This window comes from Mobula hypostoma, chromosome 1 (assembly GCF_963921235.1).
Source record: "Mobula hypostoma chromosome 1, sMobHyp1.1, whole genome shotgun sequence".
In the NCBI taxonomy this organism is placed as follows: domain Eukaryota; kingdom Metazoa; phylum Chordata; class Chondrichthyes; order Myliobatiformes; family Myliobatidae; genus Mobula; species Mobula hypostoma.
The window spans coordinates 96,610,369-96,637,706 of record NC_086097.1 but is presented as its reverse complement, the minus strand read 5'-3'; the positions used below and the strand labels follow the sequence as shown (position 1 = coordinate 96,637,706).

The 27,338-nt window shown below is 41.1% G+C and overlaps 1 protein-coding gene across 1 annotated transcript; it reads right to left on the bottom strand.

The window, feature by feature from the left end:
* Positions 1-229: 229 nt before the first annotated feature.
* On the bottom strand, positions 230-27,063 carry gchfr (GTP cyclohydrolase I feedback regulator). The gene is made up of 3 exons (XM_063053183.1): positions 26,721-27,063; positions 10,616-10,710; positions 230-366 (listed from the first exon to the last, which is right to left on the bottom strand). Exons 1-3 carry the CDS (start codon positions 26,754-26,756, stop codon positions 231-233), a joined length of 267 nt encoding a protein of 88 aa, XP_062909253.1. The 5' UTR covers positions 26,757-27,063; the 3' UTR covers position 230.
* Positions 27,064-27,338: the final 275 nt, after the last annotated feature.

Sequence of the window (27,338 nt, the reverse complement as noted above, 5' to 3'; positions counted from 1 at the left end):
GAAATAAAAACAATGGATTTAGAGCAGGCGTTCCCAACGTGGGGTCCACAGACCCCCCTCAGTTAACACTAGAGGTCCATGGTATAAAAAAGGTAGGGAACCCCTGATCTGAATATTTCTAACAAAATGTTTCTGAATGCGCTGAACAGCAAAAGTGAGAGTTCAGCTCCTCTCCTTGATAGGCAGACAATCCATCTCTGATATTAGGCAAAGCATTCAGTTCTATTTGTTTAAGGGCCATGTTGAGCTTTGTGTAGACACCAGACTAGGGTCTGTCCCAAGCCTGTCATGCTGATTACATGGTAGCCAAGAACCTCCAGTTTATCCAGCACCACTCGTGGGGGGTATTTAACCCGATATTCTGAGCTGTGGATAAAAACACAAATTAATCAACCTTATCAAAATATGAAATATACTTTGGCTGATATGTGGATAGTCTTTTCTTGGCTGACTGCTCAGCATCCTATTGAATTCCTTAATAAAGGCCCATTGAAGAGTGGCAGACTCTGCTCCAACAGCAAATTTGTCCCTGGAAGCCCTAGCTAATAACAACAATATAACTTATTTATAGAGTGCTTTTTGAGAGGATAAAGTGCAAATACAAATGTTCGTATAAAAATAGATGACAACAAGGTGTTCGTTTGTAGTGAGGTTAAATAAATAGGTTTTGGACTGGTGTTTACAAGTGTCAACTGAGAGCATCCCTCACAGTCTAAGGTATTGAATTCCAGTTCAGGAGTGTAGTTCAAAAAAGCTGATCTGCCAATTATCTTTTGTGGAAGGTTGTTTAGATTTACAACTAGCACAAGAAGACCTGAGAGCTTGAGGATTATAAAACAAAACAATGCTGTAATTTGGATATTGAACTTTTTACTGTTGGACTCCGGCCATATTATTTGCCAAGGGAAATCTTGCATGCAATTGTGGTTGTTGTGTACATCCCTCCCTCTGCCAACCCAACGTCATCGTGTAACATCATTTACACCGTCATAGCCAGATTACAAACCCAGCACCTGAGTGCCCTCATTACCATCTCGGGTGACTTCAACCAGGTTACCATGGCTAGAACACTGCCCAACTTCACGCAGTATGTGAGCTGTACAACCAGAGGGGAGAGGACTCTGGATTTGATGTATGCTAACTTTAAGGATGCATACAGCTCCTCTCCTCTCCTCTCCCCCCCCCCACTGGGAAGGTCAGATCACAACCTGGTGCATCTAAAACCCTGCTATGTGCCTCTGGTGAAGAGTAAACCTGCAACCTCGAGGACAGTGAGAAAATGGTTGGAGGAGGCTTATGAGGCGCTCCAGGGTTGTTTTGAGGTGACAGACTGGCAGGCACATGGAGAGGATATTGATGGGCTCACAGAGTGCATCACTGATTACATCAACTTCTGTGTGAACTGCAATGTTCTGACAAGAACTGTCCTTTGTTATTCAAATAACAAGCCATGGGTGACAAAGGATATTAAGGACATCCTGAATGCTAAAAAGAGGGTGTTTAGAGATGGAAATAGGGAGGAGCTGAGGGCAATACAGAGGGACCTGAAAGCCAGGATCAGGGAGGCTAAAGACAGGTACAGGAGGAAGCTTGAGTGGAAACTCCAGCAGAACAACATGAGAGAGGTCCGGAGGGGGATGAGGATCATCACTGTGTTCCGGCAAACCAGCAACAGAGGAGCTGAAGGCAGTATGAACAGGGCCAATGAACTTAACCAGTTCTTTAACAGATTTGACATTGTGGCCCCTGCCCATCCCCCACATGAGCCATCTGTTGTTGGCCCCCAACCAACACATATTCCACTCTCCCCTCCTACCCCTCCTCACAGTCCCCCACCCTGCTCTCTTGACTATACCCCTTCCCCACACGAAACCACCACAGTGGGCTTCACAGCTGAACAGGTGAGAAGACAGATGAAACATCTCAATCCAAGCAAGGCTGCAGGACTGGGTGCCGTCAGTACCAGGGTGCTCAAAGCCTGTGCCCCTCAGCTATGTGGAGTACTTCACCATGTATTCAACTTGAGCCTGAGGCTCCGGAGGGTTCCTGTGCTGTGGAAGACGTCCTGCCTCATCCCTATGCCGAAGATGCCACGCCCTAGCGGCCTCAATGACTACAGACCGGTGGCATTGACCTCCCACATCATGAAGACCCTGGAAAGACTTGTTCTGGAGCTGCTCCTGCCTATGGTCAGGCCACATTTAGATCCCCTCCAGTTCGCCTACCAGCCCCGACTAGGAGTTGAGGATGCCATTGTCTTCCTGCTGAACCGTATCTACGCCCACCTGGACAAGCCAGCGAGCACTGTGAGGGTCATGTTTTTTGACTTCTCCAGTGCGTTCAACACTATCCGCCCTGCTCTGCTGGGGGAGAAGCTGACAGCGATGCTGGTGGATGCTTCCCTGGTATCATGGATTCTTGATTACCTGACTGGCAGACCACAGTACGTGTGCTTGCAACACTGTGTGTCCGACAGAGTGATCAGCAGCACTGGGGCTCCACAGGGGACTGTCTTGTCTCCCTTTCTCTTCACCATTTACACCTCGGACTTCAACTACTGCACAGAGTCTTGTCATCTTCAGAAGTTTTCGGATGACTCTGCCACAGTTGGATGCATCAGCAAAGGAGATGAGGCTGAGTATAGGGCTATGGTAGGAAACTTTGTCACATGGTGTGAGCAGAATTATCTGCAGCTTAATGTGAAAAAGACTAAGGAGCTGGTGGTAGACCTGAGGAGAACTAGGGTATCGGTGATCCCTGTTTCCGTCCAGGGGGTCAGTGTGGACGTGGTGGAGGATTACAGGTACCTGGAGATACGAATTGACAATAAACTGGAACTGGTCAAAGAACACTGAGGCTGTCTACAAGAAGGGTCAGAGCCATCTCTATTTCCTGAGGAGACTGAGGTCTTTTAACATCTGCCGGACGATGCTGCGGATGTTCTGCGAAGCTGTGGTGGCCAGTGCTACCATGTTTGCTGTTGTGTGCTGGGGCAGCAGGCTGAGGGTAGCAGGCACCAACAGAATCAACAAACTCATTTGTAAGGCCAGTGATGTTGTGGGGATGGAACTGGACTCTCTGACGGTGGTGTCTGAAAAGAGGATGCTGTCTAAGTTGCATGCCATCTTGGTCAATGTCTCCCATCCACTACATAATGTACTGGGTGGGCACAGGAGTACATTCAGCCAGAGACTCATTCCACCGAGATGCAGCACAGAACGTCATAGGAAGTCATTCCTGCCTGTGGCCATCAAACTTTACAACTCCTCCCTTGGAGGGTCAGACACCCTGAGCCAATAGGCTGGTCCTGGACTTATTTCATAATTTACTGGCATAATTTACATGTTACTATTTAACTATTTATGGTTCTATTACTATTTATTATTTATGGTGCAACTGTAACGAAAACCAATTTCCCCGGGATCAATAAAGTATGACTATGACTATTTATCCTGGCCCCAGACCTTTGAGAGCTTAAAAAACAAGGAGGAGAATTTTAAAATCAATTCTAAAAGATACAGGAAGTCAAAGCAGAGTAGCTAGGACAAGAGTGATATGCTCCCTTGTCCTGGTTTTAGTTAAAAGTTTAGCGGTGGCATTCCAAATGAGTTGCACTTTGTCAAGATTGCTTTGGAAGGCCAGTAAAAAGTGCACTGGTAATCTGGTCTATCCTACACAAAGGCGTGAATTAGTTTTACAGCATCATTACGTGACAGAAGCTGACGTACCTTTGCAATATTTCTTAGGTGTAGAAATACTTCTCTGGTCAGTTTATTTATGTTTTAATTTAATTTCATAATTCTTTAGTCATTTCTAGCATCAACTATTACAGTACTCTCCTGCAAGCCTCCTAGCCTCAATCTTCAGAAACCTCAGCAAACGCAGAAAGCATGAGTTTACATCTCGTCGTATTGATACCTCTTAAATATCATACACCTGCCCTCAGCCAATCTCATCTCTAAACCTGCAATGCTGTAACCTGCAAACTTGAGGTGTCCACCTCCCAACCTTTGGCCTTCTGTGCATCTCTCCTACTTTTGCTCTATCCTTGGTGAGGAGTCTTCAGCCAGGGAAAGCGTGTGCTAGAAATTTTAAAAAAGCTACACCTTCTTTAACTGTGTAATTACTGGAAACATTCAGCGAGGCAGGCAGCACTTGAGGAATGAAATAGGATTGATGCTTCAGGTTAAAAACAGTTCATTTTGGCATTTGACCAGTTCATGACCATGTGATAGTTTTTAACATGAAGGAATTCTGCAATGTCTTCTGTCTAGGAAAAGACATGGAATTCAGCTCTTTCCCATTCTATGCTACAGTATCCTATTGCCATTCCAATGTCAGGTTACAGAGAAGCATAGAAAATAGGTGGAGTAGGCCATTCGGCCCTTCGAGCCTGCACCGCCATTCAGTGTGATCATGGCTGATCATCCAATTCAGAGCCCTGTACCAGCCTTCCCTCCATACCCCCTGATCCCTTTAGCCACAAGGGCCATATCTAACTCCCTCTTAAATATAGCCAATGAACTGGCCTCAATTGTTTCCTGTGGCAGAGAATTCCACAGATTCACCACTCTCTGTGTGAAGAAGTTTTTCCTAATCTCGATCCTAAAAGGCCTGCCCTTTATCCTCAAACTGTGACCCCTCGTTCTGGACTTCCCCAACATCGGGAACAATCTTCCTGCATCTAGCCTGTCCAATCCCTTTAGGATTTTATACGTTTCAATAAGATCCCCCCTCAATCTTCTAAATTCCAACGAGTATAAGCCTAGTCGATCCAGTCTTTCATCATATGAAAGTCCTGCCGTCCCAGGAATCAATCTGGTGAACCTTCTTTGTACTCCCTCTATGGCAAGAATGTCTTTCCTCAGATTAGGGGACCAAAACTGCGTATTTAGAATTTAGAATTGGCTCATTTCCCTCAGATTCAAGTAGAACAGCATAAAAAGCTGGAACTAAATATCTAAAAATGTTTCCAAACAATGCAAATGAGAGGACTCAATTCTGGGATTATTTCAAACATGGATGACATGATATGGTTGAGGAAGCATTCTGTAGGAACATAAATGAAACAAAAATTCAATGGTCAGAATCCATAGAACAAACTCAGCAGGTATCACCAGAAATACAAATCCTTAAAATGACAGGCCAGTGAGTTATAATGGGACACATCCCAAAATGATTAATTCAGCTAAAAATAGAAACATCTCACCCCTCCATACATCATATTATAGTATAGGGAGACGGGGGAAATTCACTGGATAACTTTGTGTACTTAAGAATGGTTTATACATAGGACCCAGCTTAATTGCAGCCTAATTTCCTCATGTTGCAGTTCCCATTTGCCAGCCAATTGGTGACTAGAAAATTAAGAAGAGCTTCATTCCATTACTTCAGAGCGCCCAGAATTTCATCAGAACTTGTTGGTTTCTATGTTTTTAAGCTGCCACCACGTTAGGCAGGAATCATGCAGGACAAATTAAATTAAATAAATGACACTGTTAACAGAAGGTATCTACCAGGACTGTAGCACTTGTGTTGCAGCAAAGAACTACTCTTCCTGGTTTCCATTTTTATCATGTTTCTAAACAAACCTTTCAGAGTCATGGGGTAAAACATATCCTCACAGATTTATATTTGTTCTAGCACTATATGCTCAAAATCCTTCAGGTTGAGACCATAAGATATAGGAGCAGAAGTTGGCCATTCAGCCCATTGAGTCTGCTCCACCATTTAATCATGTGCTGATCTAATTCTTCCAGTCAGCCCCACTCCCCTGTGTTCACCCCATACCCTTTGATGCCCTGGCTAATCAAGAACCTATCTATCTCTGCCTTAAATACACCCAATGACTTGGCCTCCACAGCCGCTCGTGGTAACAAGTTCCACAGATTTACTACCCTCTGACTAAAGTAATTTCTCCACATCTCAGTTCTAAAAGGACGTCCTTCAATCCTGAAGTCGTGCCTTCTTGTCCTAGAATCCCCTACCACGGGAAATAACTATGCCATATCTAATCTGTTCAGGCCTTTTAACATTCGGAATGTTTCTATGAGATCCCCCCTCCTTCTCCTGAACTCCATGGATTACAGCCCAAGAGCTGCCAGATATTCCTCATACGGTAAGCCTTTCATTCCTGAAATCATTCTCGTGAATCTTCTCTGAACCCTCTCCAATGTCAGTATATCCTTTCCAAAATAAGGACCCGACCCCAAACCTGCACACAATACTCGAAGTGTGGTCTCATGAGTGCCTTATCGAGCCTCAACATCACATCTCTGCTCTTATATTCTATACTTCTAGAAATGAATGCCAACATTGTGTTTGCTTTCTGCACCACCGACTCAACCTGGAGGCTAACCATTGGGGTATCCTGCACAAGGTCTCCCAAGTCCCTTTGCATCTCTGCATTTTGAATTCTCTCCCCATCTAAATAATAGTCTGCCTGTTTATTTCTTCCACCAAAGTGCAAAACTGTACACTTTCCAGCATTGTATTTCATTTACCACTTCTTTGCCCATTCCCCTAAACTAAGTCTCTCTGCAGGCTCTCTGTTTCCTCAACACTACCCGCTCCTCCACCTATCTTTATATCATCAACAAATTTAGCCACAAATCCATTAATCCCATAGTCCAAATCATTGACATACATCATAAAAAGTAGTGGTCCCAACATCTGACCCCCGTGGAACTCCACTGGTAACTGGCAACCAGCCAGAATAGGATCCCTTTATTCCCACTCTCTGTTTTCTGCCAACCAGCCAATGCTCCACACATGCTAGTAACTTCCCTGTAATTCCATAGGCTCTTATCTTGCTAAACAGCCTCATGTGCGGCACCTTGTCGAAGGCCTTCTGAAAATCCAAGTACACCACATCTACTACATCTCCTTTGTCTACCCTGCTTGTAATTTCCTCAAAGAATTGCAGCAGGTTTGTCAGGAAGGATTATCCTTTCAGGAAACCATGCTGGCTTTGGCCTATCTTGTTATGTGCCTCCAAATGGCCTAATTCTGCTCCTATATCTTATGGTCTGAAGTAAGGAAACAGGGGAAACCAAGAGCCATCCATCCTTGGTAAACTATTAGAACATACAAAAGTGCATGATAACCTGATTTTTGTTAATTATAATTGATCAGCTACCAGAGAAATGCAAGGGTAAGTAACATTCTTAAACTTCTGGATAAACCTGGCTCCCCGTGTAAAATCAGAAGTAGCAAGCCTGGATATTATTCCTGATCCAGATTTGAATTTTAAATCCCTCATAAAGAAAGTGACCAGAGAAATATTGCAAAGGTACATCGGTTTCTGTCACGTAATGAGGATGTAAAACTAATTCACACCTTCATGTGGAATAGACCAAATTACCAGAGCACTTTTTACTGACCTTCCAAAGCATTCTATTGGCAAGCTTTAACTCATTCAGAACGCCACTGCTAATCTTTTAACTAAAACCTGGATGAGGAAACATATCACTCCCATTACTCTCTCTATTACTACTCTGCATTAGCTTCCTGTATCTTTTAGAATTCATTTTAAAGTTCTCTTACTTGTGTTTAAAGCTCTCAAAGGTCTGGGACCAGAGTATCAGAGAACTGCTGCCTCAGAAGAAAGTTGGTAGGTCAACTTTTTTGAACTGTACTCCTAAACTATGGAATTACAAACCTAAAACTATAAGGGGATGCAGTCTCACTTGACGCTTTTAAATGCCAACTCAAAACCTATTTATTCAACTTTGCTTGTAATTAACATTTTTGTCTTTTATTTTCAAGTTTGCACTTCATCCCATTGTTGGGAACGTCGACTCAGACCATGAGAGGCCTGCGTCGGGCATTTTCATGCCTTACAAAAGGCAGATTGGAAGTCTATGTGGGGCACCACTCCTTGCACAGACTAGAGCAATGTGTGATTAAGTGCCTTACTCAAGGGCACAAACACGCTGCCACAGCTGAGGCTCAAACTAGCGACCTTGAGGTAACTAGACGAACGCCTTGACCACTTGGCTTCATCCCATTGTAAAGCACATTGAACTACATCGTTTGTATGAAAAGTGCTGTTAATAAGTTACTAAAGGAATGCAAAAGATTGTTTTGAAAAAGACAATTAATCAGAATCAGATTTATTATCATTGACTTCTGTTGTGAAATTTGTTGTTTTAATACAACAGTACAATGTGACAAAATTACGTTCCAAAAATAACTAGTGCAAGAAGAATAACAGCAGATCTATAGCAACACATCATGCATGGTGTTGGATATACTGAACAGGTCAGACTGCACCTGTGAGAAGAGAAACATGACATTCCAAATCAAAAACCCTTTGTCAGAATTGCACAGAGATAAAAGAAGCTTAAGTTCCAGGGAGAATTGGGTAAAAGAATCTTTGAAACCAAGGAGTGGCTCAGGAAGGCTCTGGGCCTGTGCCCACTGGAATTTAGAAGAATGAAGGGCTATCTCATTTAAACCTACCAAATACTGAAGATCTTGGGTAGAGTGGACATGGAGAGGATGTCTGGAGAGTCTAGGATCAAAGGGCACAGCCACAGAATTCAAGGATGTCCCTTTAAAACAAAGAAGAGGGGAATCTCTTTCGTCAGAGGGTGGAATTCATTGCCACAGGCAGCTGTGAGACCAAGTCATTGGGTACATTTAAAGTTAAGGTTGGTGGGTTCTGGAGTAATAAAGGTGTCAACGGTAATGGGGACAAACCAATGTCTTATTTATTTCTCACTCAGCCTTCTCCTTTGTTATTTACTGCACACAATAGGCTTGAAGGGATTCTAGTGCACATTTAACAGTATGATAACCCTCAGATATAAAGTTTGAGGAGAGGTTATACAAACTATAGTTATGGTTTCTAGAAGGTGGAAGATGAAGGGATGATTTAATTGAAATGGAATTGATTGCCAATAGTGTTTATTTTACACATGAGAAAGATAGATTTTTGTCAGCCAAAGCTGTTGAATGATGTGGGGTAAAAGTGGGCAAGCAGGGTTAGGTTACAGATCAACCAACAGTAATGAAGAAATTAAGTGGCCTAGTCATGTCCTAAATATCTTCTTTCATTTGCTCTTCAGTTGTGAATATTTCTCTTAACTAATTATTTCCTTCAATTATTTTTGCCATTATATCTGTTTTGATGCCAGAATCTTCTGTTATACAGTACTGTGCAAAAGTCTTATCCACATATACGTAGCTAGGGTGGCTAAGACTTTTGCACAGTACTGTAGTAATTTTACATATTGCACTGTACTACTGCCACAAAAAAAACAAATTTCATATGAGTGATGATAAACCTGATTCTGACATGGGTCTCTATTGTTGCCTGAGAGTGGGACCAGGGCTGGGAGAGGGGAATCATGGCTGGGTAAAGGGGAAGGGAGAGGGGAGGGAACAGGAAGCACCAGAGATACATTCTGTAATGATCAATAAACCAATTGTTTGGAATTAAATGACCTTGACTGGTGTCTCAGGGCTGGGTGAGTCTGCACTTGTACTAGCCCCCACCCCGGCACCCCTAACCCACCCCCCTCCCACGGCGCTCCACCCTCACCATTCCCAACATCCTTTGCTCCTGGCAGATTTACAAACTTGATATCCGCTCCATGTTGATAAATACAGTACTGCGCCAAAATCTAGACTGCTCTGGCTATATACATGTGCCTAAAACTTCTGAACAGTACTATATAGTCTCTCAGATTAAGCAGGTGTAATTTATGCGTGAGTGAGCTGAAGTAAATTGGGAGTGGAAGGAGCCATTTGTGCAGAAAAGACAGCTTAATCATAATGGTTTACCTCAGCTGGGGCTCCTCACCACTTATGCTCAATTTCTCAGCAGGAATGAAGAGATCATAGCATTAGGATTTCCATTGGGATTTTCTTTAATAATAATGATAAGCACTTTATTGATCCCCAATGGGAAATTCTTTCATTACAGCAGCAATGTTTAAAAACACACTCAGCGGTGTGCAGACTTAACTAATAATAACACACACAATATTAATGTGCGAAATAATAAAGCAGGGGATATTGTACCGTGATGTGTACTCTCCTGTCGCACAGAGAGAACTGTGTGTCAGAGTCTCTCAGTGTAGGTAGACAGTAAGAGAATCTGGATGGACCGAGTAACATTTGAGAAAATGGGTTACATGGAAATAAGTGCAGGAAATTAGACTGGGGGATTAACCTGAGAGCCAGATAATAAGGAATTAATCTCTATAACTCCAAATATTACTATGCTGCTGGCCATTTGCAAGGGACAAAGGCACATCTCTGAAAAATAAAAAGAATTGAAGGCAGTGCCTCAGGTCTGCAGAGGGTGGCAGGGGATTGCTAATGAACTAAATTCTGAAGCGATCTGTATCAGAGATATTGTAATTTACTTCGAAAATCAGAAACTCATCGAGATTTAAATAGGAAAGGTACTAATTGTCGAGTTCAGTCATTCCCGCTAAAATTCTCTCTGACTCATTCCGTACTAAGGTGAGCAGCTGGTATAAATCTGGTAAGAGCCAATTCCAGGCTGCAGAATACAAAGAGCCAAGTAGATCGACAATGAATTGTTAAAAATCACTAGACGTCAGATGCCCTACTTTGAGGTGTTTTGACATGTATTACTCACAAATTATTTCCCAATACAGTGGTTTTCTCAGCTCCAAGGTAGTTCATAAGATTCACATCTGAGTTCTCATCTCCAACAATCGTGGGTCCAGTTTCCTGAAAAAGTAAAATTTCCTGTTATGACAATTTATATGTCTTATACTTTATTCATTCTCCTGTCCTGCCCAAAACCCCTGGCGTGTTGCTGATAGCAGGGCTGTTGCACATGTCCAGATGGTCAAGTAAAACTAATGGAGAGAGAAAAACTGAACCAATATCTTGGATGGATGACTTAAAGCAGAGGTGTCCAGTTCTGATAACTCACCGATAATGTAAGTTATCTGAAGTAGGAGAACTTGATACAGAGTCCATATGCAGTAACGTGCCCAGACCGAAGGCAAGTTGTTTTGAAGGTGATGCAAAAGGATCACAAAAACAGCTGCGAAGGGAGAACAAGCTGGTAAAGGGAGCGTGGCCACCAGCTGGCTTCTCAGAGTTAAGTGAGAGAGTCTGCTCAGTTCAACCCAGCCCATAACTGTTTCAGCACAGGGGTGGGGGAAGGGAAGGCATGCAGAGATGCCCCATTTCCACCACTACCCCCACATCCATCCTGCCACACTCCCAGATTCATGATGCATGCCATGTATTGGCTGTCTATATATTGAGCATTTGTAACTCATGCTGAACCTGTATTCCGTTGGATTTTTGGTACCAACTTGGGTTTTATTTTTAGCAAGCTGCACACTTGTTACCAATCTCTCAACTCGAAAGAGATGGTAGGCAACCAACAAGCAAAGGCTGACACATATCGTGTTATTTTAGCTTAGAAATGGACTTCAATATATCTCAACTAGAATGGTAAACTGGGATACTGTATAGACTTCAAACTAGAGTTTTACAGAGGCCCCTTGAGATATGACCAAAAATCATTCATTACCCAATATTTATTGATTCACATCGTTCTGCAATCTTAATTCAAAGCCACATTATTTATGTATCACCCTAGATCACAAGTGCCAGCAGGTCTGGCATGATCTGGCTGTAAATGTGCTGTTTCATTCTGACTTACAACAAAATAAACTTTCATCCACCAGATAGCAGGGTGACACGAGTCAGTTCTGAGGGTGTGCTTCTGCTTGGTACTGCGCAAGCACTGCCGGACGGCTGTTATAACGAACGCACAGTCGGTGTGCTTCCTCCTTCAGGGAGCAGTCTATTCCTCAACAAGTCAATAATCCCGAAGTTCCTCATCTACAAAAGCATACAACTTCACAATCACAACCATTGACAACCCCCAAAGTAAAAACATCTCTTCCCATCTCCTCTATAGGTCTTTAGTCAATAATTTTGAACATATGAACACTAGTTGTCTACTCATCACCACAGTTTTCTCTTCCTGCTCTGTCATACCTATAATTTCCACAAGAAACAAGCTGCAGGAAGAAATCAGCACGCCAATAAACATCCATGGAGACAAAGATATAGTTGACATTTTGGACCAAGACCCTGCAACAGGACTAAGAATGTACTAGGAAGATGGTCAGTATAATGAGGTGAGTGGAAGGCTGGTGGTAGGTGGAACTATGTGAGGTGGGGGATGATGTGCTGATGGAGCCAAATGGGGGAAGGTTAAGGTACAGAAAGAGGCTGGAAAACTGGATAAGGAGGAGGATGAGCTTTATGTCTACCTCTTTATTCTCTCATACTCTGAAGCAGGGACTTGATCTGAAACATCAACCATTTCTTTGCCTCCATTGATGCTGTTGAACATGCAAGCAGTAGTCTTTTTGCTCCAGATTCAAATATCCATGTCTCCAAACCTAGAATTATTTTGAAAGCTTGGTAGGTAATAGCTTGACATTGTTTGTTACAAGGAGAAAGGCAATAATTGTCCATTGAGCTGCTAATTCCCTGCTAAATTTGTCTGTACTTTTTCTTGAAATATGTCTTCCAGGACTGTAACACTTCATCTGAGGACTAAATTAGATTTTAAAGTTCCACTATGATCTACACACTTTTATACTCTAAAAAAATTAGATTTATAAAATTTAAAGCATTAAACACTTCATGCTAGAAGCACCCAAAGTATCAGTGGAGAAGATAAATGAAGATGCTTGCTTTGTGCTATGGATTATTATTCAGAACAAAAAAGGAGAGAAGACAAGCATGTTTTAAATTGAAGAGATATGGCAGCATGGAAAGATTAGAGGGGATATCTGTGACAGGATGCAGGCAAACGTTATCCATGTAACGGTTAATTAAAAAGCAGTTCGTGAGACAAAAAAAAATTGAAATGGAAGTAAAACCAAAGACACAGCCACATCTGTACAGAGAGAAACACATTAAATTCAATATTAATTTCCAGTGGCTGTAACACACCCACACACAGCCCTTTCTTCACTACAGTGATGCAGCTACTTCCAATAGTCATATTGGACTCAAACTTCTTTACCTTTGCTGCCAGTTTCCATCCTGCTCTCACATTCACAGAGTCCATATCTGACCTTCTTCACCTCTCCATTTGCCAGTGTCTACCAACTCCCACAACCATCTCAGCAACACGTCGTCCCATCCAGCAAGAATTCCATTCCATACTCCCAATTTCTCCACCATATCTATGGTGTTGATATGACTTCAAACATGAGTGCCTTTAAAATATCTTCCTTTTCCCTTCATTGAAACTTCTCCTCTACTATAGGTAACAGGGTTTTCAGCCATGTCTCCTTTATTTCTCATACTTCTGTTCTCATCAACTCTCTTGCCAGCCAGTACTAGGAAAGCATTTGCCTTGACCTCAGTTTCCATCCCACCAGCCTCCATGTTCAGTAGATTGTCCTCTATAATTTCTACCTGCCTAATGGGATTCCATCAGCAGATATTTCGTCAGCTTCTCACACTCCTTCCAGCATTCTAAAGAGGTGATTCTATTGGACATGGAGGCTGGTTGCATGGAAAATGAGGTCATAGCAAACTTCTTCCTCAACCAACCAATCCCCTTCTCACACATTTTCCCATGCATCCATAGATTCAACACCTGCACTTTCATCTTTTCCCACATAGCATCCCAGGATCCAAACAGTTCTTCCAGTTATAGCAACAACTTGTGCACTTCCACTTTAGTGCCTTGCATCAGTCACAAATGGTGTTTGTATTTTACATTTGCTTTCTACATTGGACAAATCAAATATAAATGGTATGGCTGTTTTTATAGAACAGTTCCATACAGTTTGCAAGGGATACCCTGAATTTCCACAGTCCTATCTCTTCAAATCTCCATCTCCTTCTCACTTTGACCTCTCTTCAGCCTCCTACAATCTTCCAATGATACCTAGTATTGGTTCGAGGAATAACAGCCCTTCCTCTTTCTAGGTATAGTACAGCTATTGTGGCTTAATTGGTTAAACTTGATTTTTCAGGTAAACCCTAAACTGCGCCCCCCCCCAACATCCCACCCCTGTGATCTGGATACTTCTTCCCCATTCAACTTCATTGTCTGTTGCCAGCTGCCTATGCCCACCCGCAACCCTCCAGTGATGCTGGGACAATCTTGTTATCCTATCGTAGCCATTCCGCCATCATCCCACTCTCTTAGCAAGCATGTATTATAATGAAGGAACAAGCATGTGTTATAATGAAGAAATAGCGACTCAGTTTCTTTCACTACCAGTGCTGTGTGATCCGTTTCCAGGGTCTTGTCTGGAATACTTTCAATATTTTTGTCGTAGAGGGGCAAAGCAAAATCAAGATGGCGCTAAATGGTGTCTCCTTTACTCGCATCTTCGGGAACAGCTCTATTTCTATCTTTGATATCTCTTTTTTTCCCCTTTTCAAGCTTCTTTTGAATACTCTGACCTGCAGTTACACTCTGACTTCGGTTCTTTGTGGAAATGGAACCCGCTCTCGGGGCCTCATTACCAGCTGTTTTTTGATATCCCAAGGACACGGCCTAGAAAGTGAGCACACCTTCAGGGATTCTGGATTTTTATGGCTCTGAAGACATGCTGACTAGGCTGGAGCCCCTGACTGAAGTGTCACAGGAAAATATGGAACATCGGGGGGCAGCAGGTTAGCTGCCGAGGGTTGTGTGCCCAGAGAGCTGCGCCTTTTTGGTGCCAACTCTCCAGGTACAGAGCTCGGAAAAAGCAACACAATAGACTTTTAACATGGTAAATCAGCAAGTTGTTTGTTATGTCTCCCCTCTCGCTGTGAAATGGAGACACCTCTTTTTCCCTTATTAGGGAGAGAGAGAGCCTGTGCTTTGTTGAATACCAGGTGAATGAGTAGTCTTTGGGGTACTGCAAGTCTATGTCTTTATCGATGCTTTGCTGCACACTTGCGTGCCATTGGAGGGTGCTGATGCTTTATTTGCTGGTGGGGGTGGGGGGTGGGATCATTGCCTTGCTGCTGCTTGTGTGTGGGAGGGGGGAACGGGAGGGCTTTGGGGTTCTAATGTTTTAACTGTCATTCATTCTTTGGGACACTTCTCTGTTGCCATGGATGTTTGCGAGAAAAAAGAATTTCAGGGTGTATATTGTATATATTTCTCTGACATTAAATGTACCTATTGAAACCTATTGATGTTTCAGAATTACACCATTTATATTTTTGCTCCAGTTTTGTATAAATTATCTTCTAATTTCAAAGACTGTTTTTAGATACTGTTGCCCCAGTTCAACTAATTTTCAAAGTTTAAAGTAAATTTATTATCAAAGTGCATATATGTCACCATGTACAACACTGAGATCCATTTTCTTGTGGGCAATCACAGTAAGTACAAACAAAAAACACAACAGAATCAACAAAACACTGCACCCAAAAGGGTGGACAACAACCAATGTGCAAACAAAACAAAATAAACTGCAAATACAAAAAGAAAGATAAAACAATAATAATAAATAGAAAAGTAATAAATAGAGACCAAGAGATGACGAGTCCTTGGAAGCGAGTCCAATTCAATGGGAACAATTCAGTGATGGGCAAGTGAAGTTATCTCCCCTGATTCTGGAGCCTAATGGTAGAGGGGTAATAACTGTTCCTGAACCTGGTGGTGCAGCTCCTGTACCTTCTTTCTGAAGGCAGCAATGAGAAGAGAGCATGGCTTGGATGGTGGGGGTCCTTGATGATGGATGCTGCTTTCCTGCAACAGCACTCCATGTAGTTGTACTCAGTGATATGGGGAAGGCTTTACCCACAATGGGCTGGGCTGTATCCACTTCTTTTTCTGGGATATTCCATCAAGGGCATTGGAGTTTCCAAAGTAGGCCGTGATGCAACCAGTCAGTATACCCTCCACCACAGACATACAGAAGTTTGTCAGGGTTTTAGATGACATACTGAATCTTTGCAAACTGGAAATTTTCAGATTGCCTTTTATACCACACTTACCACAAATTTTCAAGTTGCCTTAGGGGAGGGAATGTCGATTCAGACCATGATGTTAAGGGAAGATCACACAGGGTAAATATATCAAGGATGAAGGATACAAAAGTAAATGGCAGAAAAATCAGCTGAAGGATAATTTTTCTGCATTGCAGGGCTTGGGGATGGTCATTACCAGAAAGGCAGTTGGCAGGGAAAGGGCAGATAGAAAAGCCAGGTAGGTAATATGTTTGAAGTGGTTGCATGTGAAGTGGGTCTGAAGAACTTGATCGGGATCCACTAAGTACGTGGAATTCAAGCCAAACTGTGAAAGTCGGATTCTGCTAGAATAGCTGCAGACTGCAGACTGTGAATGCATCCAGATATAGGTGGGTCCTCCACATTTTGATATATTGATACACCAACAACTGCTGGATAGCACTTGGTGTATCAATATATCAAAATGTGGAGGACCCAAAAAAGGGAGAAGAGCAGGAAGAATCTATTTTATGTAATTGAAGGCAAGTCCAGCTTTTATACAGCGGATTCTGGTTAACTAGGCCATCAGTTAGTCGGGACAGCTGCCTATTTGGGACAACTCTTAAAGAACAAAAAACAGTTGAGAAAATAGCCTGGATGCCTTTAGTTTACTTGGGACCCTATGCCACTTAATTGGGACAAGAGACTGTTGCCGAACAGTTTCTAACTAGGGTCAGTCATGTGTACATGCATGGTCGCTAGACACTACACTGTGCTTAGAGTGAACAGCTTTCAAATAGCATTAGTTGCAAGTGTTTGTGTTCAAAAAGCAGTGATTCTTGTCACTGATAGTTGGCGAGAAATAAGCAGCAAGACAAGTTAGAACTGTTTTGCTCACTGTGGTTTCAAGCATCCAGGCTTGGAGATGTCAGAAACAGCTGGGAGTGAAAATGAAACAATTTCACTACAAGTTAGAAACTACAAAGAATTTGAAGGTGTAGATAACCATCTTGAATGTTACAATGAAAATACAAATTTGGAGGATGTAATCATCAAACACATAGTATGAGGCAGACCACTATATGTCTGTGCTGATTTTGTTCATTTACATTCAATCAAAAGAACAAGGCAGTAAACACATCAATAACTAATTTCATCTTTCATTGAATTTATAAGGTATAGAGCATTAAAAGATCTTACTTCCAGGCAAGCAGTCCTATAAACCCATAAGACAGGCTACTGAGTCTGCTCTGTCATTCCATTATGGCTGATTTATTATCCCTCCCAATCCCATTTTCCTGTCTTCTCCCCATAACTTTTGATACACTTGCTAAATGACCTCCACTTTAAATGTATCCAATGACTTGGCCTCCACAACAGTCTGTGGCAATGACCTCCACAGATTCATCACCCTCTGGCTAAAGAAATTCCTCTTCATCTCTGTTCTAAATAGACGTCTCTCTATTCTGAGGCCATGCCCTCTGGTCCTAGACTCTCCCACTATAGGGAAAATATTCTCCACATCCACTCTATGGAGGCCTTTCAGTATTGGATAGGTTTCATTAAGATATCCCTCATTCTTCTAAACTCCAGCGAGTGCAGCCCCAGAGCCCATCAATTGCTTCTCACACCTTAAACATTTCATTCCCGTGAACAACTTCTGAACCCTCTCCGAGGCCAGGACATCTTTTCTTACATATGGGGCCCAATACTGCTCACAATACTCCAAGTATGGTACCACCGATGCCTTCTTAAGCCTCAGGGATTAGTTCATTCAGAGTGCATCATTTTAAATATTGAGCAAGCTTCTGCCATCCCCTGTCTCCCATCTTAGAAACATAGAAAACCTTCAGCACAACACAGGCCCTTTGGCCCACAAAGTTGTGCCAAACATGTCCCTACCTTAGAAATTACTAGGCTTACCCATAGCCCTCTATTTTTCTAAGCTCCATGTACCTATCCAGGAGTCTCTTAAAAGACCCCATCATATCCGCCTCCACCACCATTGCCGGCAGCCCATTCCACTCACTCACCACTCTCTGTGTAAAAAACTTAACCCTCACATCTCCTCTGTACCTACTCCCCAGCACCTTAAACCTGTGTCCTCTTGTGGTAACCATTTCAGCCCTGGGAAAAAGCCTCTGACTATCCACACGATCAGTGCTCTCATCATCTTATACACCTCTATCAGGTCAGCTCTCATCCTATGTCACTCCAAGGAGAAAAGGCTGAGTTCACTCAATCTATTCTCATAAGGCATGCTCCCCAGTCCAGGCAGCATCCTTGTAAATCTCCTCTGCACCCTTTCTATGGCTTCCACGTCCTTCCTGTAGTGAGGCAACCAGAATTGAGCACAGTACTCCAAGTGGTGTCTGACCAGGGTCCTACATAGCTGCAACATTACCTCTCTGCTCCTAAATTCAGTTCCACGATTCTTTCTTTCTTTTTAAATCTTTTTATTGAGTAAGTATACAAAAAAGGTAAGCCATATAAACATTAATACAATGTTAAAGTATAATAAAATTCCAAAAGATAACAATACCAAAAAGAAAATACTACAAACAATGTAATTTAAGCATAAGAAACCAAGATAACATAATAGTATACTAAATTCTATATATATCAATGGAAAAAAAGAAAAAAAAAACCCCCAAAAAAAACCCACCGTGCAGCTAACTAAAAGCAAGGCAAAGCAATGGGCTAACTTGAAACCAAACAGAGTTAAACTTAAAATCACGTCCTCAATCCCGACCTCCATTAAAACAGTGAAAAAAAAACAAGAAGGGTAAATATTACATTAAATGAAAATATCGAATAAAAGGTCCCCAAATCTGTTCAAATTTAAATGAAGAATCATGAAGGTTACTTCTAATTTTCTCCAAATTCAAACATAAAATCGTCTGAGAAAACCAAAAAAAGGTAGTTGGAGCATTAAGCTCTTTCCAATGTTGTAAAATACATCTTTTCGCCATTAAAGTAAGAAATGCAATCATTCTACGGGCTGAAGGGGAAAGATTACTAGAAATTTTAGGTAGTCCAAAGATAGCAGTAATAGGGTGAGGAGAGATATCTATATTTAATACCTTAGAAATAATATTAAAAATATCTCTCCAAAAAGTTTCCAAAGTAGGGCAAGACCAAAACATATGAGTTAAAGAGGCTATCTGCCCCGAACATCTATCACAGAAAGGATTAATATGCGAGTAAAAACGCGCTAACTTATCTTTGGACATAAGTGCTCTATGAACCACTTTAAATTGAATTAGGGAATGTTTAGCACAAATAGAGGAAGTATTAACTAATTGTAAAATCTGCCCCCAATCATCCACAGAAATGGTAAGCCCCAATTCCTGTTCCCAATCTACCCTAATCTTATCAAATGGAGCTTTCCTAAGTTTCATAATAATATTATAAATCATAGCCGATGCACCTTTCTGACATGGATTAAGGTTAATTATCGAATCTAAAATATATATAGGAGGAAGCATTGGAAAGGAAGAAAGTATAGTACTTAGGAAATTTCTAACTTGTAAATATCTAAAAAAATGTATTCTTGATAAGTTATATTTATTAGATAATTGTTCAAAAGACATAAGGGAACCATCTAAAAATAAATCCAAAAACCGTAAAATACCCTTAGTCTTCCAAGTTTGAAAAGCGCGATCCGTAAAAGAGGGAGGAAAAAATATGTTACCTAAAATAGGAATCGCTAACCCGAATTGATTAAGATCAAAAAATTTTCTGAATTGAAACCAAATGCGCAAAGCATATTTAACTATCGGGTTAGAGACCTGCTTAAGGCGTTTCGAATCAAAAGGAAGAGAGGAACCTAAAATAGAACCAAGTGTATAACCCTGAACAGATTGTAATTCCAATGCTACCCATTTAGGAATAGATAGTATGTCCCGGTCAAGTAACCAAAATTTCATATGTCGAATATTAATAGCCCAATAATAAAATCTAAAGTTAGGTAATGCTAAACCTCCATCTCTCTTAGCTTTCTGTAAATGTATTTTACCCAGTCTCGGATTCTTATTCTGCCAAATAAATGAAGAAATTTTAGAGTCAACTTTATCAAAAAAAGATTTAGGAACGAAAATTGGTAATGCCTGAAACACATATAAAAATTTTGGCAAAAAAAACATCTTAACTGCATTAATACGACCAATCAAAGTTAAATATAAGGGAAACCATTTAGATGAAAGTTGAGTAATATGGTCTATTAATGGTAAAAAGTTAGTCTTAAATAAATCTTTATGTTTACAAGTAATTTTAATCCCAAGATATGAAAAGTAATTATTAATCAATTTAAATGGAAATTTATAATATAAGGGAAGATGTTTATTAATCGGAAAAAGTTCACTCTTACTAAGATTTAATTTATAACCTGAGAAAAGACCAAATTGTGCTAATAACTCTAAAACAGCAGGAATGGATCTCTCAGGATTAGAAATATATAAAAGTAAATCATCAGCATAGAGTGATAATTTATGGGACTTTAATCCCCGAGTTATCCCAGTAATATTTGAAGATTCTCGAATAGCAATTGCAAGAGGTTCTAATGCAATATCAAATAATAGGGGACTAAGAGGACAGCCTTGTCGAGTACCACGAAAGAGAGGAAAAAAAGGTGAGTTTAAAGAGTTAGTATGAACCGAGGCTACAGGGGAGTGATATAACAGTTTAATCCAGGATATAAATTTCAAGCTAAAATTAAACATTTCAAGCACCTTAAATAAATAAGGCCATTCTACTCTATCAAAAGCTTTCTCGGCATCTAAAGAAATAACACACTCAGGAACATTTTGTGAGGGAGTATAAACGATATTTAACAATGTACGAATATTATAAAAAGAGTAACGACCTTTAATAAAACCCGTTTGGTCTTCCGAATTAATAGAAGGAAGTACTTTTTCTAGTCTATTTGCTAATAACTTAGAAAAAACTTTAGAATCAACATTTAATAAAGATATTGGTCTATAAGATGCACATTGAGCAGGGTCTTTATCCTTCTTTAGTATTAAAGAAATTGATGCTCTATTAAAAGATTCCGGAAGTTTACCAAGTTTCAAAGAAGCCTCAAAAACCTTATAGAGCCAAGGAATCAATAAAGAAGCAAAACATTTATAAAATTCAACGGTAAACCCATCAGGGCCAGGAGCTTTCCCCAGATTCATAGAAAAAATAACATTCTTAATCTCATCCATTGTAATGGAAGTATCTAATAAAGAAGACATATCCTGTGAAATCTGAGGGAAGTCTAACTTATCTAAAAAATCATTCATATATTTAGAATCTCGAGGAGACTCTGATTGATATAAAGAAGAATAAAAATCACAAAAGGTTTGATTAATCCCCACATGATCCAATATCAATCGATCATTTTGGTTATAAATCTGATTGATTTGAGATTTAACATAATTAGATTTCAATTGATTAGCCAGCAGCTTGCCAATTTTATCACTGTGAACATAAAAATCACTTCTTGTTTTCTTTAATTGGTTTACAATCGAGGACGAGAGTAGTAAACTGTGTTCCATTTGAAGTTCAGTTCTTTGTTTGTATAGCTCCTCAGAAGGAGCCATAACATATTTCTTATCAATTTCTTTAATCTTGTCCACAATTGCCATCTCCTCCTGCTTCTGTTTCTTCCTCAAAGCAACGGAATACGAAATAATCTGACCCCGAATATAGGCTTTAAAAGTGTCCCAAAGAGTGTTAACCGAAATATCTTCTGTATGGTTAATTGTAAAAAAAAGCTCAATCTGTTCATTCATAAAATTAACAAAGTCCGAGTCCTGAAGCAACAGCGAATTAAAACGCCATTGTCTATTGTTTGGTATATTGGCCATAATTTTAATAGAAAGCTTAAGTGGAGCATGATCCGAAATGGTTATAGAATCATAATCACATTTAATCACTGAAGGAATGAGACGAGAATCAATGAAAAAATAATCAATTCTTGAATAGGAATGATGAACATGTGAAAAGAAGGAAAAATCTTTTTCCTGAGGATGCAGAAAACGCCAAATGTCCGTCGACCCAGAATCAGAAAGGAAAAAATTAATCAAATTTGCAGATTTATTAGGTAAAGTCCGTAAAGGAGCCGAACAGTCCAAAGCTGGAGATAAACAGGTATTAAGATCTCCGCCCCAAATCAATGAAAACTCGTTCAAATTCGGAAACTGATCAAACAATGATTTATAAAATTCCGGACAATCCATATTAGGAGCATAAACATTAACCAAAACTACTTTTTTATTAAATAGTAAACCACTAACCAATAAAAATCTACCATTCGGATCAGAGATAATATCCTGTTGTATAAAAGTAACTGAGGAATCTATAAAAATAGAGACGCCTCGAATCTTAGCATTGGAGTTCGAATGAAATTGTTGGCCCTTCCAGAATTTGAAAAAACGTAGTCTGTCCCCCCTCCGTACATGGGTCTCTTGTAAAAATAAAATTTGTGCTTTAAGTCTCCGGAACACTTTAAAAACTTTTTTCCTTTTAATAGGATGATTAAGACCATTAGTATTCCAGGAGACAAAATTAATAATAGACTCCATAAATCCTAAAGTCAACCCACAACAAGGAGGATTGACAATAGGCGCGACCCACAAACCCGGAGAGGAAACAGAACATACAAAAGATACCGGGGAAAAGGACGCAACCAGTACTTCAATAATGTATATAGCCCAAAGAGAAACAAACTAAAACGTGAAGCCCCTCCCACCACCCCCCACCCCAAGACCCCAAGGCAAAATCTAAAGCAGACCCGCCAGAAAGAAGCAAGCGCTAAAACTACCCCCATGACTTCCGGTATACGCTCCCTAAAAAAAAGGTATAAATATGAAAAGGATCAGCTAATTGTAAAACAGTAAAAAAATAAGTAAAAAAAAGTTAGCTCAATTAAAATACACACAGAACAGAACAAAAGCCGGAAAATATATATTAAAAAAAAAACCACAATAAACCTCAAACTCATGAATAGACACAGCAACAAAAAAAATAGGATTATTAACATAAAGTGATTATAAAAAGCAAAACAGAATAAAATTTTAAAAAAAACTACAAAATTTAAGGCCGCACAGGAAATACGTAAGATGACAAAAGGGAAGTAACCACCCAGAATCCCCTGGGAAAAGAAAGAAATGACGCAGTTAAAAAGAAAGTTTAGCAGCCATATTAAGAAATCAAAAGTAAACTTTTCTGCCCAAATAGGGCACAGAAAAGTTAAAACCAACCAATTCACAGCCTCCGATCAACGGAGATAATTAAAAAAAGGCAATTAAGATGTTGAAGATGAAAGTTGATCCAGATAACTCTGGGCATCCGATGGAGAATCAAAAAAATGAAGGGCTCCATCTAACATGCGAATCCTTAGACGTGCAGGGTACAGCAGCGCTGGTCTTAAATCCATCTTATAGAATTCCGACATCACGGATCTGTAACGGACCCGTTGGTCCCAGATTGGTTTACTGAAATCTTCCACGAATCGGAACTTAAGATCCGAAAAATCAATGAAACTTTTAGATCGAGCGAATCGAAACAGTCTCTCCTTGTCTTGAAAATAATGAAAACGTAAAATAACATGCCTAGGTCTATCTGACCTAGACGAGTATGATGGGATTCTGTGAACACGATCCAGTAGCGGTGGTTGGTCAGGAAATACAGTAGGGAATGCATCTTTTAAAAGTTGAGAGAAATATTTCATGGGGTTGTTGGCTTCAACAGCTTCCCTCACGCCAATCATTCGTAAATTCTGCCGTCGCATTCTAGATTCCAAGTCAGAGTTTTTAAAAGTCAAAAAGTCAAGTTTCTTCTTCATTACATTAATTATGGTTAACTAGGCCATCAGTTAGTCGGGACAGCTGCCTATTTGGGACAACTCTTAAAGAACAAAAAACAGTTGAGAAAATAGCCTGGATGCCTTTAGTTTACTTGGGACCCTATGCCACTTAATTGGGACAAGAGACTGTTGCCGAACAGTTTCTAACTAGGGTCAGTCATGTGTACATGCATGGTCGCTAGACACTACACTGTGCTTAGAGTGAACAGCTTTCAAATAGCATTAGTTGCAAGTGTTTGTGTTCAAAAAGCAGTGATTTTTGTCACTGATAGTTGGCGAGAAATAAGCAGCAAGACAAGTTAGAACTGTTTTGCTCACTGTGGTTTCAAGCATCCAGGCTTGGAGATGTCAGAAACAGCTGGGAGTGAAAATGAAACAATTTCACTACAAGTTAGAAACTACAAAGAATTTGAAGGTGTAGATAACCATCTTGAATGTTACAATGAAAATACAAATTTGGAGGATGTAATCATCAAACACATAGTATGAGGCAGACCACTATATGTCTGTGCTGATTTTGTTCATTTACATTCAATCAAAAGAACAAGGCAGTAAACACGTCAATAACTAATTTCATCTTTCATTGAATTTATAAGGTATAGAGCATTAAAAGATCTTACTTCCAGGCAAGCAGTCCTATAAACCCATAAGACAGGCTACTGAGTCTGCTCTGTCATTCCATTATGGCTGATTTATTATCCCTCCCAATCCCATTTTCCTGTCTTCTCCCCATAACTTTTGATACACTTGCTAAATGACCTCCACTTTAAATGTATCCAATGACTTGGCCTCCACAACAGTCTGTGGCAATGACCTCCACAGATTCATCACCCTCTGGCTAAAGAAATTCCTCTTCATCTCTGTTCTAAATAGACGTCCCTCTATTCTGAGGCCATGCCCTCTGGTCCTAGACTCTCCCACTATAGGGAAAATATTCTCCACATCCACTCTATGGAGGCCTTTCAGTATTGGATAGGTTTCATTAAGATATCCCTCATTCTTCTAAACTCCAGCGAGTGCAGCCCCAGAGCCCATCAATTGCTTCTCACACCTTAAACATTTCATTCCCGTGAACAACTTCTGAACCCTCTCCGAGGCCAGGACATCTTTTCTTACATATGGGGCCCAATACTGCTCACAATACTCCAAGTATGGTACCACCGATGCCTTCTTAAGCCTCAGGGATTAGTTCATTCAGAGTGCATCATTTTAAATATTGAGCAAGCTTCTGCCATCCCCTGTCTCCCATCTTAGAAACATAGAAAACCTTCAGCACAACACAGGCCCTTTGGCCCACAAAGTTGTGCCAAACATGTCCCTACCTTAGAAATTACTAGGCTTACCCATAGCCCTCTATTTTTCTAAGCTCCATGTACCTATCCAGGAGTCTCTTAAAAGACCCCATCATATCTGCCTCCACCACCATTGCCGGCAGCCCATTCCACTCACTCACCACTCTCTGTGTAAAAAACTTAACCCTCACATCTCCTCTGTACCTACTCCCCAGCACCTTAAACCTGTGTCCTCTTGTGGTAACCATTTCAGCCCTGGGAAAAAGCCTCTGACTATCCACACGATCAGTGCTCTCATCATCTTATACACCTCTATCAGGTCAGCTCTCATCCTATGTCACTCCAAGGAGAAAAGGCTGAGTTCACTCAATCTATTCTCATAAGGCATGCTCCCCAGTCCAGGCAGCATCCTTGTAAATCTCCTCTGCACCCTTTCTATGGCTTCCACGTCCTTCCTGTAGTGAGGCAACCAGAATTGAGCACAGTACTCCAAGTGGTGTCTGACCAGGGTCCTACATAGCTGCAACATTACCTCTCTGCTCCTAAATTCAGTTCCACGATTGATGAAGGCCAATACACCATATGCCTTCTTAACCACAGTGTCAACCTGCGCAGTTGCTTTGAGTGTTCTATGGATTCGGACCCCAAGATCCCTCCGATCCTCCACACTGCCAAGAGTCTTGCCATTAATGTTATATTCTGCCATCATATTTGACCTGCCAAAATGAACCACCTCACACTTATCCGGGTTGAACTCCACCTGCCACTTCTCAGCCCAGTTTTGCATCCTAACGATGTCCCGCTGTAACCTCTGACAGCCATCCACACTATCCACAACACCTCCAACCTTTGTGTCATCAGCAAACTTACTAACCTATCCCTCCACTTCCTCATACAGGTCATTTATAAAAATCACAAGGAGTACGGGTTCCATCTATAAGCGTCTACAACCACTCTTTGCCTTCTGTGGGCAAGCCAGTTCTGGATCCACAAAGCAATGTCCACCCTGAAGCTGCCCCTCACACCAGGTTTTTTTTACAAAAGACAATCAAAACCCTTTATGGAGCACGGTGACGTTCTGGAAGATTTCAGTGTATAAACAATCTCCTCGTTCACCCTTGGCCACCTGTTTCCCTATACCGAGCCTAATTTGTAACTGCCTTTTCACTTGCAATTATAATTTCACAGCAAGGAATACTGGCTCAGCTACTGTTAAGACAAAAGCGGTAGTAGGAGGGACGAAGGCGCAGCCTGTCTCTCCAGGCGGGCTCCTGGTATTCATCCACTTTGTGGAGTCATTACCAGGTGGTGGGAATCATTCCTCCCCACAAGTCATCACAACATGAATGAACCTGAACAAAATTTCTCAGATCAGATCAACTTCGCGTATCCAACCAGTGGTCAAGAAGATACTTTCTCTTTCGGTATAACTAAACTGCTGTAACTCAAGGAGACGCTTCCGCCAGATCCCCCGCTATTCAGTAAATAAGGACGTTTACTTTGGACAAGGAGTCACGGTAATCTCAGTAGTTAAATGGCGCTGGAGGCGGCGAACAGATTATATTCTGTAGGTTGTTAACAGGCACGAGTGGGATTCGCCCATGACCCTGCTTCTAGGCACAAACGCTTTGGTGATGTTTACTCACCAGCCGGATCTGGGTACTAATAAGAACGTAAGGCATTTTCACAGCTCTTCCTCCAGTATTTCACCCTGTTCCGACAGCCACGATCGCAACAGCTCAGGACTGATGGTGTAATTTCCTCCCTAAACCTCTCTACAGCGAATAATTCCCTGCCGGAGATCACGTAATTGCTCTTAAAGAGCCAGCTGCCGCCTCTGGAATATCCGCGCAGTGGTTCTATGTGGGAATGTGTCCACTTTACTGTAATTTTGTGCCAGCCAGAGCATCAAGCGTTTTCTTTAAAAAGAACATAATATTTAATCTCGTGGTGAAAGGGTTCGTTTTGCACCAAACGTTCAAATTTGTGCTTCATTCCTTAATCTCTGGCGTGATTCAGGTGTAGGCGCTCGGCAGCTGCCTATAAACGATCTAACCAATGGGCAGCGAGGTGGCCAAACCCGAATGCCGGACTGTAACACTTCGAGGACTACCTACAGGGGGTGTCAATAGTTCAAAGAATAGTTCTCGAGAATAGTTCAAAGAAATTTCACAAGATTGATTCATAGGATTAAAGATGGTGTGTTGTGAGGAGAGTTTGACTAGGTAGGGCCAATGTTCTCTGGAGTTTAAAAGAACAGCAAT